The sequence below is a fragment of the Phoxinus phoxinus genome (assembly GCF_949152265.1).
Source record: "Phoxinus phoxinus genome assembly, chromosome: 1".
Lineage (NCBI taxonomy): Eukaryota > Metazoa > Chordata > Actinopteri > Cypriniformes > Leuciscidae > Phoxinus > Phoxinus phoxinus.
This window is the reverse complement of record NC_136876.1, coordinates 4,838,235-4,856,700: the sequence shown is the minus strand read 5'-3', so window position 1 is coordinate 4,856,700 and position 18,466 is coordinate 4,838,235. Positions and strand designations below refer to the sequence as shown.

General features: G+C 42.0%; 2 protein-coding genes across 4 annotated transcripts in view; one reads left to right on the top strand and one right to left on the bottom strand.

Annotated features, from left to right (window-relative positions):
• Positions 1-18,466, top strand: part of LOC306999562 (uncharacterized protein) — an 825,164-nt gene that overhangs the window by 584,138 nt on the left and 222,560 nt on the right. The gene's annotated exons all lie outside the window — the stretch shown is intronic.
• LOC306999626 (uncharacterized protein) overlaps positions 1-18,466 on the bottom strand; it is a 39,526-nt gene that overhangs the window by 3,273 nt on the left and 17,787 nt on the right. Inside the window, exons 1-2 of one of the 3 annotated variants that reach the window (XR_013797885.1) lie at positions 2,323-2,356; positions 535-858 (exon numbers count right to left, since the gene is read on the bottom strand). Coding sequence is in view for 2 of the 3 variants with exons in the window: in XM_079614489.1 (XP_079470615.1) it covers positions 789-858; positions 6,901-8,315 (1,485 nt within the window). In the remaining variant the exon portion in view is untranslated. Of the gene's footprint in view, positions 1-534; positions 859-2,322; positions 2,357-6,900; positions 8,321-18,466 lie in introns of those variants that run through there. The other 2 variants (XM_079614489.1, XM_079614488.1) reach the window with 2 other exon arrangements.

Sequence of the window (18,466 nt, the reverse complement as noted above, 5' to 3'; positions counted from 1 at the left end):
TAGCCTTAGCCCACTAGCATTGCATGCGTGGTCTCGCTTATTTCAGTAATACACCCGCATCACTGAAAGGATACGGGTTCTATCCAGGATTTCAGTCCTAAATTAGTAGTGATATTGGTAGTATCACTGCTAATTTATTGCTCATCTGTTATACAGTAATGGCGAATATATCGGATGTGTGTCTAACGTTACCTCTGAGTGCATGTGAGGACACGCTTGAGCTGCATTCGGTGCAGTTAGAGCTGGAGTCAGTGGAGAGGCAGATCCGTGATCTACTAGAGAGACAAGCTGAGCTGCGAGACCGGCGATCAGCGCTTGAAACATCACGAGCCGATGCTCACAAGTCAGTGGTTAGTAACTTTTTGACTCCGACCTCGTCTATGCTATCAGAGATCAAATACTGTAACACAGGAGTTCCTCAGGGTTGTGTTGTATCACCAATACTCTTCACATTGTACACCAATGACTAGAGGTCGACCGATATGAGTTTTTTCAGGCCGATGCCGATTTTTTAAAATCCGGTTCGGCCGATGGCCGATAAATGCTGCCGATTTATTTTGGCCGATATTTGGCCGATATGTGCTTGTTTTTAACCTCTATTTGAAAGATATAATTTAAGTACACAAATAATTACTAAGATAGACAAAATTTCTCAACAAAAACATTTATTGAACACACCAATCTGAACTTGTACACTAAAATTAAAAATGTATAATGTAAAAACATTGTATAAATAATGTATAACAAATATATTAAATAAACGAAACAGGTAAGAAGAAAATAAGCTGTCAAATAAACTTGGCTGGGTGAAGCGCTGCCATGGGGGTGGTTTTCTTTTCAGCCATCAGACTGTAATGACTAAAAAAGGGGAAAAATAAAAGGTTATGTTAATATTTTTTGTATAGTATCTTGACATCATCTTCAAGTCATTTTATAGATAGGTATAGATATAAATCTAAAAAACTCAAGACTCAGAAGCTCTTTTAGCGATCGATTGGTAATGCCTCGGTGCTATAGTGAGCGCATGAGAAGGTCTTTTGTTCCCGCAGCGGTCAGATACTTCAACCAACACTGTTAATTGTTATTGTAATTATTCTAGTCTTTTATAATGTTTGTTTGTGAAGCTGTGAAATTGAATCTTTCTTCAAATTGTGTCTTATAATCAGGGTCTATCAGTCTCCTAATGCAGAATTATTTATTTATTTATTTGTCTGTTAGTTGTGTACTATGTTTGATGGCTATACTGTTGGTGGCAAAGCAGTTTCCCTATCGGGATTAATAAAGTTGTTCAATTCAATTCAAAATGTTTCATAATTCAGCTAATAATTCAGTGCATTGTAAGTAATACAAGACTAAAAACATTTCTATCCTCTTCCCAAAAACTGTCCTGAAACATGTATTTATGGTTTATTTGTTTTGTTTTATGGACAAAGCTAAATGGACATAACCCAATTATCGCAAAAAAGGGGGGGAAACGGAATTATTTAATAATATAGTAGTAGCAATAACGTACTAGTAAATTGTATGTTTCCACTGTTCGATCGCGTCCGCGCCTTACACACACACACACACACACATATAAGTAAAGACTCTGCGACTTCTCGATCGCTCCCACGCCTCTCTCTCTCTCTCTCTCTCTCTCTCTCTCTCTCTCTCTCTCTCTCTCTCTCTCTCTCACACACACACAAATATAAGTAAACACTCTTTGACTTCTCGTTCGCTCCCGCGCCTCTACAGTGAAATACAGTCACACAACATTACACTGTTTGGCCAGCATTTTAACCGTGTTTAATCCAGCTAACGGTATGCTAAAGTTAGCTGCTGACTAGCGTCACATGCAGCGACGCGTTGTTTCTGTTCTAACGTCCGTTTTCAGAGCATCCAAGAGAAACAAATGCATAACAGTAGCACCGAAATGAAGCAAAGAAATCCGTGTTGATATTCGGTCCGGTAGATAACGGTCGTTAAGGCACCAGTGCCGCGACGACGCTAGCAAAGCAAAGCCAGTCCTTCACTAGCTTATAGTGCGCGTTGGTCTCTTTTTTATTACTTATTTCTCTGCATTGAGTGACAACCCTCTCAAATATAAGACACACAAACAGAAAAAATAAGTCAAATGTACTGTCTGCAATTGCAAATTTCTTGCTTACTTATTGTGACATGATAGCAACCCTTCTGCTGTGATAATGCAACCTCAACTACGCTATCAATATCCAAAGTAGCCGAACGTCATGTCGCCTATTCATGTTTTTTCTCAAAGTTGGCAGTAACATGAAAAGTTGTTAATTAAATATAAAGGAGTTATAAGAATGGAATCCTTACCGTTTTCTTTAGGCACTGGAAGCTGAAGGTCTGCTCACTCTGCTGGATAATGACTCTAGGGGCAGCGCGTCGTACACGTGTGCGCCTGCCTAATAATCGGCTTGATATAGGTGGATATTGGCCGATGCCGATTATGTTAAAAAATGCAAAAAATCGTCCGATTAATCGTCTGACCGATTAATCGGTCGACCTCTACCAATGACTGTAGGAATGTACACTCTAACAACTATATAATGAAGTTTGCTGATGATACTGCGATCCTGAGCCTTTTGTACAAGGATACAGACTCCTCTGTGTACCAAGATGAAATAGACACATTCGTTAAATGGTGTGACACCAACCATCTAATTTTAAAGATTCAAAAAATAAAGGAGATGGTCTTCGACCCGAGGCAAGTTACAGACCACGAGCCAGCGGTCATTAAAAACCAGCAAGTAACTCAGGTGTCCTCATATAAATATTTAGGTGTCCACATCGACAGTCTTCTTTGCTGGAAGACCCATGTTGACAACCTGTGCAATAAACTGCAGCAGAGGCTTTATTTTTAAGGCATCTAAGGTTGTATGGTGTGAGCAGTCAGATCATGATGATCTTCTACCATGCAATCTTGGAGAGTGTTATTAGATATGGAATTAGTGCATGGTTTGGCAACTTAACAGTTAAGCTGAAAAACAAGCTTTCCAACATGCATAAAACAGCCATGAAAATTATAGGGAGGAGAGACTATGAGCCTATACAGAGCCTGTATGATCAGGCAATTATAAAACAGGCTATAAAAATTAAATCAGACCCTTGTAGCGACAATGACATCCGGCCAGCTGCTTGTCAAATTAGTGAATCGTGATTCTCGCAAACACTTCATTCATTTGCCTGAACAGACAAGAGGTCTTTGTCTCGTTCTCCCATTCCAACACCCACACACACTTCAACACACGTAACATGACACCAAACATTCCTTCCACAAAGAAATGCACACACACATAAGGACTCCTTCAAAGGAATCATATTTAAGACTTTTCCACATGTATATGATATTTTTCGGTGTCGCCATTTCTGTGTCACGACCGATGTGGAACTGATTTCAATATCAGCATGTATTAATCAAACTTTAAAATGCCTATACTAATGCATTATAATGTAACTTTGTTATCATATAATCTGAACTTGGTGTGTTTAGTATCATTTTGAATCTTGAGACCTAACGGAGTTGAATCTCGATAATAGACTGCAATGATATTATGATTATGATATGAATTATTTTCAGCCGTAGAAATGACAATTCCAATTCCCTACCATAAATTATACAGCAGGGGGTCTTCTCGACAAGACAAAGAGAGCTTCCCGCTCCCAGATCACTGAAGGTTATTGGGCACTCCGCCAAGAGAAGGCGTTATCCTTACATTCCTTAAAAGCCAAACGCTCCTTCAAAATCTTCCCTCTTCCTGCCTTCATCACTGCTTCGTCATGTGAAAAGTCCACGATCAACTCCTTTGGAGTTTTCGTCTTCTTTTATTTTCTTTATCTAAGTTTCTTTTGTTTCATTTTCAAATTCTCCTTGGTTCGCCTTCACCTAAGAGTGAACGAATTTAGCGTGAATGAATTTCCTCAGTAACATATCACTTCCAAAAGAGGCCTTCTTCAAAACTCCCGCGACCAAGTGCGCTCCGGACGCAAGAGAACACGCGCCCTGCTCAAGGACACACCCAGGCTGATCTCAGACTCAGACTCATACACAAACGAACGTTGCAAGTATTAACTCCCACGAGTTTTAATGTGTTAAGGTTTGTTTCGTGTTGGCTCTCTCAAAAGGTCTGTGATTTTGCCATTCTATGGTCATTCGTGATCTGCTCTCTCTCTCACTTTCTCTCTCTCATCTGTTATTCGTTGTCTTGTTTGTTCACCTGTAAGATATGTACAAAGACATATTATCAGTATGTGTAGTCCGTTATATTCTGTAGTTGTGCATTTATTAAAACCATATATTATATGACTGTTTCTGACTGTTGAAAGTTAATAAATACGAGTCAATGATATTTACGATCCAAGAGCTATCAGCGCTCTTATTATTTACTACATTGAGTAGATTTAATTTTATAAACACAAGAAAATTAATGTTCACGGCCAGAAAGTTAATATTTCTTGGAGTTTGTAAGGGATAACTTTATTGAGAAATTGATAGTTTAATCTTACGGTCGTTGCTGGACAACACCGATTTGAAAATTACATTAATTTCCCTTAAAGATTATCTCATAATCGATCTGAAATAAGACTATTGATGTATGAATGAGGAATTATAATTCGTTGTGATTGATTATTCATATATTCATATAGTCTATCTTCAATTTCAATAATTTAATGTAACTGTAATATGCAATATATTAATCATATTCATGATTAGTTATTAAAATTCCCTATAGATCATTTGAGCTAATTCATACGGACCCAGAGTCCGAGGCATTTACCTTACACCCTCAACATCCACTCTTCCCTGAATATGAAACCCTGCCATCAGGAAGAAGACTCCGTGTACCAAAATGTAAAACTAATCACCTTAAATTATCATTTGTGTCAGCCTCCATTAAGCTGCTAAACGATGTGAAATACAATAAATGTACAATAAATATGTGAGCACTTCACTTACGATCCCGGTGCAATAGGGCAACGTGCAATACACATACTAGCACCTTAGCTTAGGCCCTATGCACTTTATACAAATTTCAGTGCAATAGAGTAATGTGCAACAACCACACTAGCACTTGCATTTTAATCCATGGAATTGTGTTGTCAACAATGTCCTTTGTGTGTTTTGTGATTGTGATGTCTTTGGTGATGTTTTTATTTATTTACTTATTTTTATGAAGCAACTCTGCACTGTGCCCAAGCAGAATTTCCCCTTGGGGACAATAAAGTTAACCTACCTACCTACCTATCATTACATGGTAACATGCATACTACGTACTGCTGAAATTTGTCATGTCGCGCCGCGTTATCGACCAGGCAGAACAATCCTTCCAACCACTGTAGATAGATTCTTGAATAGCTTACCTGATCGATCTCCGCTCCTCAGTGAACCCAAACTAACAGGTGAACTAGAGGAAATGACTAGCAGTATGAGCACCATTTTCTCTAGTACTTTAGAAATTGTTGCACCAATTAGATTAAAAAAGGTTAGAGAGAAAACTAAAGCACCATGGTACAACACTGCTACGCATGTTATCAAGAGAGAAACTCGTAACTTAGAGCGTAAATGGAAACAAACAAATTTAGAGGGGTTTAGAATTGCCTGGAAAGACAGTATGTCACGTTATAAAAAGGCTCTAAAAGCAGCCAGGGCTGAGCATCTCCGCAATCTAATACAAAATAACCAAAATAATCCAAGGTTTTTATTTAACACCGTGGCTAGACTAACAAATAAACAGGCATCGCCTAAGCAAAATATTCTGTTACAGTGTAGTAGTAATGATTTCATGAATTTCTTCACTGAGAAAATAGAAAGCATCAGAAACACAATTGAAAATACACAATCATTGATGATCAAGGCTGTATCTCAATACTTGTTCTACTCAATCTTAGTGCTGCGTTCGACACTATAGATAATAAAATACTCTTAGATCGACTTCAAACTTACACTGGTGTTCAGGGACAGGCATTAAGCTGGTTTAGATGGTACTTATCAGACCGTTATCATTTTGTCTGTCTAAATGGGGAAAAATAACGTCAGTAGACTATGGAGTGCCGCAAGGATCTGTATTAGGCCCTCTGCTATTCTCAATATATATGATGCCACTTGGTAATATTATAAGAAAACATGGAATTAATTTCCACCGTTATGCTGATGACACTCAATTATATATTTCATCACGACCAGATGAAAGAGTCCGTGAAGAGACGACTCGACGCCGTGAAGAGACGACTCGACGCCCGTGAAGAGACGACTCGACGCCCGTGAAGAGACGACTAAACGGCCGTGAAGAGACGACTCGACGCCCGTGAAGAGACGACTCGACACACGTGAAGAGTTTTATTGTATTTCTATGTACATTTCTGAAATGCACTTTCTGTAAAGCTGCTTTGAAACAATATGTATTGTGAAAAGCGCTATACAAATAAATTTGAATTGAAAATAAGCCTGCTCGCGAGCAGGGTCAAGCTTACGCACCTGTTGCTAGGACAGCAAGTCCAGGATGAGCGTTGAAGAACCAAACAATCCAAGATCATGCTAAATCGCCAACAATCAAATCCAGCTAACTGAGTTAGCAACGTACAAAGAACGGGCACCTGATGTGAGATTTAAATATAGCCACTGCTCTCGTCCATATTGATAAATAAATGCTATTTTTTTGCATGGAAACAACGTGCACCCAATTTTCTGTTGTACACTCGTTTTGTAAATGAGGGCCACTGTGTGAAAACATTACCAATCATGACAATTTATAGCAGTAAATATAATTTCTATGGACTAAATGCATGTGAAAAATAAAGGTCACATGGTGAGCTGCTGCAGGAAAAGCACACAAAGCCAAACTAAGTTCAAGATTCCAGATTTTGTTTCTCAGCAGATAAAGATGAACTACTCACCGTGATCTCAGACTGCAGTGATGTGGTTTCTCCACTGTATGGATCTTCATGTGCAGCTTCAGGGCACTTTTAATAGAGAAACTCTTTCCGCACTGATCACACGTGTGCGGCTTTTCTTTAGTGTGGATCCTCTCATGTCTTTTCAGAGTTGATGACACACTGAATCTCTTGTCACAGTGTGAACACTTGTAAGGTTTTTCTCCAGTGTGAATTCTCTGGTGCCGTTTTAAATTGTCCGCTGTAGTAAAAGTCTTCTCACACTCAAAGCACATGTACTCTCTCACACCAGTATGAATTTTCTGATGTACCTTTAAATTTTGCAGCTGTGAAAAACTCTTTCGACACACAGAACATGAATACGGCTTCTCCTTCGTATGAACTGTCAGGTGTATCTTCAGGTCTGATGAACTAATAAATGTTTTGCCGCATTGATCACACGAGAACGGCTTCTCTCCGGTGTGGATCCTCTCATGTTTGTTCAGAGATGATGACTCACTGAATCTCTTGTCACAGTGTGAACACTTGTAAGGTTTTTCTCCAGTGTGGATCCTCTCATGTCTTTTCAGATGTTCTGACAGACTGAATCTCTTGTCACAGTGTGAACACTTGAAAGCTTTTTCTCCAGTGTGGATCCTCTCATGTCTTTTCAGATTTCCTGACTGACTGAATCTCTTGTCACAGTGTGAACACTTGAAGGCTTTTTCTCCAGTGTGGATCATCTCATGTGTTTTCAGAGATAATAAGTGACTGAATCTCTCGTCACAGTGTGAACACTTGTAAGGTTTTTCTCCAGTGTGAATTCTCTGGTGCTGCTTTAAACTGCCAGCTGTAGTAAAAGTCTTCTCACACTCAAAGCACATGTACTCTCTCACACCAGTATGAAATTTCTGATGTACCTTTAAATATTGAAGCCGTGAAAAACTCTTTCCACACACTGAACATGAATGCGGCTTCTCCTTCGTATGAACTCTCAGGTGTTTCTTCAGGTCTGATGAACAAATAAATGTTTTGCCACACTGATCACATGAGAACGGCTTCTCTCCGGTGTGGATCCTCATGTGATCATTAAGAGTGTATTTTCGTGGGAAACTCTTTCCGCATTGATCACATGAGAACGGCTTTTCTCCTGTGTGGATTTTTATGTGTTCTTTAAGGTGTGCTGATCGCTTGAAGCTCTTTCCGCACTGATCACATGAGAACGGCTTCTCTCCGGTGTGGATCCTCATGTGAATCTCAAGATTACGTTTGGCTGTGAAACTGTTTCCACACTGAGTGCAGGAGAAAAATTTCTTGGCTCTTCTTTTCTTTAAAAATATCTGTTTAGTCTTTGAGCGACTCAAGGGTTTTCCTCCAGGTTGGACATGATGTTCCTCGTCCACTTCTCTCAGTTCTTCACTCTCCTCGCTCTCTTCCATCGGGTCTAAAAATCAAAGAGATCAAAACAATTCCAAGAGATATGAAGTGAAAGGACATAACAGTAAACCATGATGTAAACAACTTTATATAAATATTACAATAATTTTATGCCTTTTTATAAATTATACATCCCTGAAAATGTACATGAATGAGGTGCATTGATCTTCAATTATTAAAACATTATATACAAATACCATATTTCAGTAGTGAGAAATATGAAATATATTTGATCAACGACAATTATCTAATGTGATATTAATACATTAAAAAATATACATATACATGTCATCATTTTGACACCAACATTTAGATAGATGATTTTTTTAGATAGATGATATTTAGTTCATTAAACAAAAAACGTAATTATTAAGGGCCAGTTACAATAAACTTTTCCTTCCACTGACGTCCATTCATACGCATGTGAATGTGGGACACCGGAAACACAAGATCAAGTGAATTTCGCGGTGAGAAAAAACACAGTTTTGCAGTAAAGTGCAGTAGATTGTATATTTTTGGAATGATTATTTTTTGTCATATTTGTTTGTAATAAAAGACTGCAGAGTGTGAACTCATTTCAGTGTTTGCAACATGCTCAAAGTGTAGACTGACCGCGGGCTTTAACTGGTTTTAAACTAACAGTTTTATTAGCATTATCTGTGTCCAACATGTTTCACTAAACCCTGTTAACTTCTGGACTGATTTTCCTCGAAACTATTTATTAATTGTGACACCCAGGAAGTGACATCACTGGGCCAGTGTTGCCAGATTCTGCCGGCGGGTGGACAAAATTTGGGGTCAGTTCGGCAGTTTTCAAACATCTAAATGTTATAGTTTAATTGTTTAATAAACAAAACTCTAGTGTGCATGTATTCCATAAAATCAGTAAACATGACATTAGCTGCGTTTACATGGACCCTTATAATCGGATCGAGCTCAATCGGATTGAAAAACCTTCATGTAAACACCTTAATTGATCCGATTGAGCTCGATCCGATTGAAATTTCGATCGGATTGAAAGGGGTGGTTTATTCCTTTTGTAATCCGATCAAGAGAACATGTAAACACTTAATCGGACTGAAAACCAAATCTGAAAGGAATGTGTAGACTGACCGTGGGCTTTAACCCCCTGGGGTCGGCAATCACGCCGGCGTGATCTGCTCGCTTTTTTTCTTATCAGTGCAAAAGAGATTCAAAATACTTTGTTGGTTTTGATCTTACATTTAAGTGTTTTACATCATTCGATCCAGTTAAGTTTCTATTTTTTTTGTGTATACTCACAATAAAAACAAAGTGTTGTGTCTTTCGCCAAATAAAGAAAAATAAACATGATGCGAGTTCTGCCTTCTCTCTGTCAGGGAAGTCCATTCTGAAACGCGTCCGAAAATGAACTGTAACTCAGCGAATACTTGTCACTCAGGAACGAGACATTTGTCTTTATGAAGCTAGAATTCTCTTCTTTTAAATGAAATAATTTATATTAAAAAATACATATTCTTAGTTTATGTAATCCGTTTGAAACCAAGGAGAGGCGCAGTTTTTCGTTCTCTCTTCATTATTTTTAATGAGCTGATGCCGCCACGCCCCCCGGCGCTATTCACATGCTAATAGTTGAGGTGATCTATACGCATCGCACGCCCTCCGATCAATGCCATGATGAAAACAGAAAACACGCAGTTTCTCGTCAGATTCACGGATAGTTCATCGCGTTTTGAGGATGGCACGCTTCTCCGGTAAAGATCGTCCTCCAGATGATTATGGACAGCGAGGAAGAATTCACCTTTTCCTCAGAGAAACGGTTGCATCTCAGACGGAGAACGGCTGCATTTTCAAGAGCGAATTGATCCCACAGAGGATACAAGTTCGAGTAAGTTGTTTAGTGTTTATATGATTCTTTTCTGATTATATAGAACTCATGTGAATTTTCAGACTATATTTTGCTTAGTTTTGGTTAGCTTTTGACATATTACAGGAAAGATTGCAAGTATTGCCTTACAATATCCCTAACATTCGTATATGGTCGTGTTTCAATGTGATATTACTCTCTAAACATATTTGTATTATATTTCAATCCATTTTGATTAGCTTATGACACTGATTATCATGCTAAAAATACTGACTTTTGCGAATATCTGCTTAGGTGTAAATATGATTTCGTGCAAATATATTTGTTGGAAAGGCCGAGTCATGTGCGCATGCGCTACTTGCTGTCAATCATTATCAGCAGAGAGCGCAACTGTACGAGCGGGACTGTACAAGCAAGACTGTGTGTGCAAAACCACATAAACATACACATCTAGATTACTTCAAGCAATCTGTGTACTGCTGTGTTGTGTATAGCCAAACTGTCAACAATAAACCACCTTTGCATGGAACTGATTCAATCCATTGTGTTCTGATCGACACCCCATTGAGGAAAGCTAGAAATAATAAATCATCACCTATTACAGTCCTAACCTTCTATCGAATAAATGGTCCTTCGAGCCGGATCTGGCATTCCTTATGGACAAAGAATTGATCAGTATCACTATGCAACCTGAAGAAGCATCTTCTCAGATTGTCAGACCCAAACGTCAAGTTCATCTTCCTGTTTACCTCAAAGATTATGATCTTACGACTGTACATCGTGGAGCAGGTAGCCAGCCGGTATCGCCTCACACAACACAGCATACACAGTGGCTTGGAGATGCTGCAGTGAACATCCCTTCACCTTCTACCAGAGTAACGAGTCCCATAAGTCAAGATCCATGGGACACAGTGGATGAATGGTCGCCCATAGTCGGGGAAAGGGATCCTTTTATCCAAAGAATGGATAGCATAGAACTGCAACAACCTAGCGCCAGCTACGCTCCAGTGCAGCCAGTTAATAGTCCTCAGACTTCTCCATATCATCGGCCATGGGAAGAACATCACTCCACGCCGTTGCCAAGTACATCTTTCCCAGCACAGGATAGACTCCTCCCACATCCTGGAACGGCATCCTACCGTCCACACTCCATGGTGTCTACATCTTTACCACCTATCTATGGTAAACGTCACCAGACAGACTACACAGCAGCGCCACCTCTAAAGCCACACCAGCCCCTTCCTGCTACAACAGGTGACTCTAAAATGTTAGACATTCTGGGAACAATGATGGGTGAACTTCAGATAATGAAAGATCAGATCTTAGCGGCGACCCCTACTAAATCACACATTCGGCCAACCATGTGTGGTGAACGTGTTGGCTATGATTTTCCTTCCTGGCAGCATCCTGAAAACCCAGGTCACCCTCTTTATCAGAGAACAGCTCTTCCTATGCCGGGCCTCCAAGCAGATACTCCTGTCCCTCACTGGCATTCCAGGACATTGTACAAGTCCCCTGGAGAGACTTTAGATTATCCTACACAGGTGCGTTCTCAGTCCCAGCAACCCACAGGGCCACCGTTAGTACACAAAGATCCTTATGCCTCTCACCTGAATCCTGTAAGAAAAGAAACCACCTACCGAGGTCCAGTGCCAACCATACCCAACTTTTGTACTAAGGACCCCGGTGAGTTTACTCGTTTAAAGATAGCTCTTGAGAACCTTCTACCATCAGATGCCACAGAACTGTTCCGGTACCAAATCTTGCTGGATCATTTGAAGCTAGACGAAGCTCGTCTGGTGGCAGATTCCTATCTCAATTCACCATTTCCATACTCTGCTACTATGGCTGCTCTGAATGAAAGGTTTGGCCAGCCTCACAAGTTGGCACTCAAGAAGATTGCCAAAGTAATGGATTCCCCAGATATCCGACGAGGAGATACTGAGGCCTTTGACAAATTTGCTCTACAGATTAGGGCTTTGGTGGGTATGTTGGAAACACTTGGAGATGAAGGTGAAGCCGAGCTTCGATGTGGGTCACATGTAGAGAGACTGCTGAGTAAGTTACCTGCCGAAATGAGATCAGGATTCCGAAGACAGATGTACCACCGTCCTGGGTCTGTATATAACCTTCGTGAATTTTCCGAGTGGCTCCAGTATGAGGCCTGGTGTCAAAGCAGTGAGTCACAGATCAGTTACAAGAGCCAGAGACCAGAACGCTGGAGAGAAGCCAAACCCACTGCCCGTTTAGCTACCATCCTTCATGGAGCGGACGACATTGCCACAAAGATACCCTCAGCACCGTCTCAAGTTAGACCTGTTAAAGCGGAGAAACCTAAACTCCCACCTAGAGCTTTTTGTCCTTACTGCGATAATGAGGACCATTATCTTAGTCAATGTCCCACTTTTAAGTCCTTTGATAAACAGCAAATGATTGAATGGATCCAGACCAATCATCGTTGTTGGCGCTGTGGACGTGCACACCAAGCAGCCCAGTGCACACTCAAGAAGCCTTGTAGCATCTGCAAAGGGAAGCACTTACAAATCCTGCATGAGGTCAATACAAAGAGTACCAGAGAAGGTTCCTGCCTTGTTAGTTCAACCACTGAGACACTGTACTTGGACAGACCCACTGACTGCAGGCGTGTTCTCCTAAAGGTCATCCGGGTCTTGCTGCGCTATGGAGGCAAGACGCTCGACACCTATGCTGTCATGGATGATGGGTCCGAGCGTACTATTCTTCTTCCTGATGCCGCCCATGAGCTTGGTATACAAGGTCAAGCCGAAAACATAGCCTTGCGGACCATCCGCCAAGATGTGCAGACCATCAGTGGTACTACGGTTACCTTCCACATATCTCCTGCCACGCATCCACAGAAGACCTTTAAGATCAATGCAGCATTCACTGCGAAACGTCTTGGTCTGGCCGATTACTCCTATCCTGCCAGTTTGTTGGATAAGTACAAGCATCTTAAAGATCTCCCTCTGCAGGCCTTTGAAAGAGTGAGTCCTCTACTTCTCATCGGAGCTGATAACACCCATCTAATCACACCAATTGCACCTGTCCGAATTGGGCCACTTGGTGGTCCGGCCGCCATAAAGACAAAGCTAGGTTGGACACTGCAGGGACCAGCCAAGATCTTGGAGACCAAGTTGCAGCCACAGCAGTGCCTTTTCCTGTCTCTCACCCCTGCGGAACTAGAACTCAAAAGAGATGTTGAAAGGCTATGGCAACTTGATGTTTTGCCTTTCCGTTGTGAAAAGCAGGTGACAAGGTCCAGGGAGGACCAGGATGCCATTAACCTCTTAGAGACCAGGACAACTCGTGTGGAGGTGAATGGAATCTTACGCTACGCAACACCCTTGTTGCGCAGAAAGGATTCACCCTCCTTTTGTGCTCCGAAAGAGGCTGTGATTCCAAGTCTCCGAAGTATGGAACGACGACTTAGCCAAAATCCAGAGAAAGCGGCTGTGTACAATGCTGAAATTGAAAAGCTAGAACTGAATGGAGCAGTTACCAAACTGTCAGCTGCTGCAAGCACTATGACAGGGGAGACCTGGTATATCCCGCACCACTTAGTCAGCCACAATGATAAGGACCGTATTGTGTTCAATTGCTCTTTCCAATATAAAGGACTGAACCTTAATGATTCCTTGATGCCTGGTCCAACTTTGAGCTCTTCTCTGCTAGGTGTTCTACTTCGTTTCAGGGAGCATTGTGTGGCTATCAGCGGTGATATACGTGGAATGTTCCACCAAGTTCTGCTCTTACCTGAGGACAAGCCCCTCCTGCGCTTTCTCTGGCGTGGCATGAGACGCGGCGATCCCCCTGACATCTATGAATGGCAGGTGCTGCCGTTCGGAACCACGTGCAGTCCTTGCTGTGCATCCTTCGCCCTCCAAAGGCATGTCTCATTGCACAGCACAGCGGATGAAGATGTGAGACATTCCGTGGAACGCTGCTTCTATGTGGATAACTGTCTACAGAGCTTCCCATCTGCTCAAGAGGCACGGCAGTTACTAGACAAACTTCGTGAGCTGCTAGCGTCCGGAGGGTTTGATATCCGTCAATGGGCCAGCAACGCGCAAGAAGTCGTCAGTCACTTGCCACCAGAAGCCAGATCTCCCAAGCTAGAGCTGTGGCTTTCACATAATAAGGAAGACCCACGTGAATCCACCTTGGGACTGAGTTGGCACTGTGAGTCGGACCACCTAGGATTTAAGCATAGACCCGTTACTTACAGTGCTCTGACAATGCGAAACATATATCGTGTGTTAGCAAGTCAGTATGACCCCCTTGGAGTCATTCTTCCTTTCACCACACGAGCCAAGGTGATTGTTCAACAGCTCTGGATTAAGAACAGGAACTGGGATGATCCACAACTTCCCGATGATCTTCAGCAGGCATGGAAGGTGTGGGAAGCTGAGCTGCAGTACTTACCTCTTGTAGTACTCCCTAGGTGCTACATTCCATCCAGCATGGACAACTCAGAGGTCACTCGGGAAATCCATATCTTCACCGATGCTTCTGAGAAGGCTTATGGGGCAGTCGCTTACCTTCGTTCAGAAGATCCATGCGGGAAGGTACACCTTTCATTCCTCATGGCCCGATCACGTGTTGCCCCACGTAAGCAGTGCTCAATTCCTAGACTGGAACTGTGTGCTGCTCTAATAGGAGCGAAGTTGGCCAAGCTGGCTGAAAATGAGCTCACCTTGAAGATCCAGAAGGTCACTTTCTGGACAGATTCAACAACTGTCCTCCACTGGTTACATTCCGAATCCTGCCGCTTCAAGGTGTTTGTGGGCACTAGGGTGGCAGAGATTCAAGAATTGACTGACCTTAAAGGGTGGAATTACATTGACTCTGTCAGGAACTCTGCGGATGATCTTACCCGTGGTAAGAGCCTGAAGGACCTTATTGAACCCAATCGGTGGAGCCAAGGGCCAGAATTCCTCCTCCAACCTCAGAGTACTTGGCCAGCACCACCAGTTGTGCACAGCTTAGTGCCTGATGACGCTACGGAATTAAAGCGAAGTGCCTTCTGTGGCGTGGTCAACGCAGCACCAGTGACAGCAGATGGTAGTAAGTTTAGTAGCTGGAAAGACTTGGTCGAAGCAGTAGCACAGGAGTTGCACGGGGCGGCAGAACAAAGTGGCTCCCCTCCAGCCGGTGCTTACCAAAAGGCAGAACTGACCGCGCTGAGACAGGTCCAGATGGATAGTTTTCATGAAGACTACCATCTATTGAAGAGTGGGAAGCCTGTTCGTTCTAGCAGCCGCTTACTTTGTCTTTCCCCAGAGTTCGACAGAACCAGTGAGGTAATACGGGTTGGAGGACGATTAAGGCGGGTGGAAGGATTAGACCCAAGCACAGTACACCCTATCGTGTTGGATTCCAGTCACCCTAACACTCAGCTACTCATAAAGGAATATGATGCTCGCCTTTGCCATCCAGGACCAGAGCGAGTGTTTGCGGAGCTCCGTCGAAATGTGTGGATACTGAAAGGGAGAGAGGCAGTGAGAAAGCACCAGCGAACATGTCTTGAATGCTGTAAATGGAGGTCGAAGCCAGCCTCCCAGAAGATGGCTGATCTCCCTCCACCACGACTTCGGTTGTTCAAGCCTGCTTTCCATTCAACCGGAATGGACTGCTTTGGGCCTCTCCTGGTCAAAATAGGTCGTAGGACGGAGAAGCGGTGGGGACTTTTATTAAAGTGCTTGACCACCCGGGCAGTGCACCTTGAGGTGCTGACATCTATAGATAGTGATGCCTTTCTCATGGCACTACGTCGGTTTATAGGTCGCCGTGGGAAACCTGCAGAGTTATATTCGGACCAAGGCACCAACTTTCGAGGTGGTGAGAGGGAGCTTAAAGAGGCCTTCAGTCAGCTGAGTGGTGATCTGCAACAGCAGCTAGCGAAGCAACAAATTAGCTTTCATTTCAATCCTCCAGCTGCTCCACACTTTGGAGGGGTGTGGGAACGCGAGATTCGTTCAGTAAAGGCCGCACTTTATACAACCCTGGGCTCAGAATCAGTAACTGAAGAAGTGCTTCGAACTGTCCTCATAGAGATTGAAGCCATCCTCAACTCCAAACCTCTTGGTTACGTTTCAGCAGACATTGCTGATGCAGATCCGATCACCCCAAACTGCTTTCTAATGGGGCGGCCGGATGGGTCCCTACCCCAAGTCGTATATCCAGTGTCTGAGCTGCTAGGAAGACGGAGATGGAGACATTCACAAGTATTATCTGACAGATTCTGGACGGCCTTTATAAAGTATTACTTACCTAACATGCAGGCCAGGGGAAAGTGGCAGAATCCATCAGTAGACATCAAACCCGGGACAGTTGTCATGCTTGTTGACCCTCAGTTACCCCGTTCATTCTGGCAGATCGGGGGGGTACTTAATGTCTTTCCTGGGGCTGATAATCGAGTTCGAACGGTCGAGGTGCAGATTAAGGACAAAGTCTACACGAGACCCATCGCTCGACTGATTGTTCTTCCAGAGATCCGAGATGAAGGTGATGAAAGCCACACTGGTGACTAACGATATTCCATATAGTGCCGGCCTTTCAATGGAGCAAATTTGTAACCAAATTTGGGGGCGGCTGTGTTGGAAAGGCCGAGTCATGTGCGCATGCGCTACTTGCTGTCAATCATTATCAGCAGAGAGCGCAACTGTACGAGCGGGACTGTACAAGCAAGACTGTGTGTGCAAAACCACATAAACATACACATCTAGATTACTTCAAGCAATCTGTGTACTGCTGTGTTGTGTATAGCCAAACTGTCAACAATAAACCACCTTTGCATGGAACTGATTCAATCCATTGTGTTCTGATCGACACCCCATTGAGGAAAGCTAGAAATAATAAATCATCACCTATTACAGTCCTAACCTTCTATCGAATAATATTTCAGCCTCCGGTAAAATGTGATACTGTCTAAATACTAGACATTATATTTTTATATATAAATGTTCGGTTTTGGTTAGCCTATGACACACGCTAAAATATTGCCACAGATGATTGTGAATGCAGGTGTAAATGTTTGAAATGCGTGCGCAGATAATGGCCATCAACAGCGCGATATGGCCCATAAATAGATATTTCTCCGTCCTATGGCCCATCAACAGATATATAGACTACATGCATTGTGCGTCCATACCCATTAATCGCCCATCTTTGGATAATGTATGCTAACAGTTGTTTTTATTTTTTTAGGAATGTGTTTGCATCACACTCTCCTTCTCCAGCACCGCAGAGGACGCAGGTGTCGTTCAGTTCTCAATCGAGAATGATGGTAAGTGCACAGACGTAATATTTTACTGATGAAATGTAATTGTGTTTACAATATACATAATATACTCGTCATAATATACAAGTAGGGCCTACCTATTCTTGTGTGAAATTACAAAATCGTTTGTCTTTTTCTTAATCCATGGCCATAGTGATTGATAGCGATAATAATACAGTTTCTTTGATTGTGTTATCAACAGATGTGACAATGAACATGTCCAAGCACCGGTCCCGAAGAGAGCCGAGGCAAACAAGCAACAGGTCCAAGTCCCCCCTGTCATGGAAAACCGAGACTGATGTTGCACAGACTGCGCGATTCCTGCCCAGGAAACTGGACCGCAAGTGACCTCTGTTTACTCACATTCGCCCATGAGTCTGTTTGTAACAGTATACACTACCTTTATTTCTTTTTTTAAAGGATGTGTTAAGTTATATTGTTAGGAAAGATTTCTATTTTGAATAAATGCTTTTCTTTTTAATAATAATAATAATAATAATAACTGTTTTTCCAACATTGATAATACCTGATTATCAAATCATGATATTAGAATGATTTCTGAAGGATCATGTGACACTGAAGACTGGAGTAAGGATGCTGAAAATTCAGCTTTGATCAAAGAAATAAATTATATTTTAAAGTATATTAAAATAGAAAATCATTATTTTAAATTGTAATAATATTTCACAATATTACTGTTGTTTCTGTATTTTTGATCAAATAAATGCAGCCATCTTCCAAAAATATTAAAAATATTAAAAATGGTAATGTGTCCAAACGTTTGATTGGTACTATATGTTTATATATGTACGGTAGCACTGTGGTCTTGTGAGGCACAACATTTAGTTCCTCCACATAGAGGAATTACAATAAAAACAGATTTAAAAACAAAACCTTTGAATCTCCTCTCATTCTCAGATGCTCCTCTCTGCCTCACAGCACCGTGACGGGGCATTAGCCATTGGGGGAGTGTCTATTGTCTCCCCTCATTCATATTCATGGCCATCAAC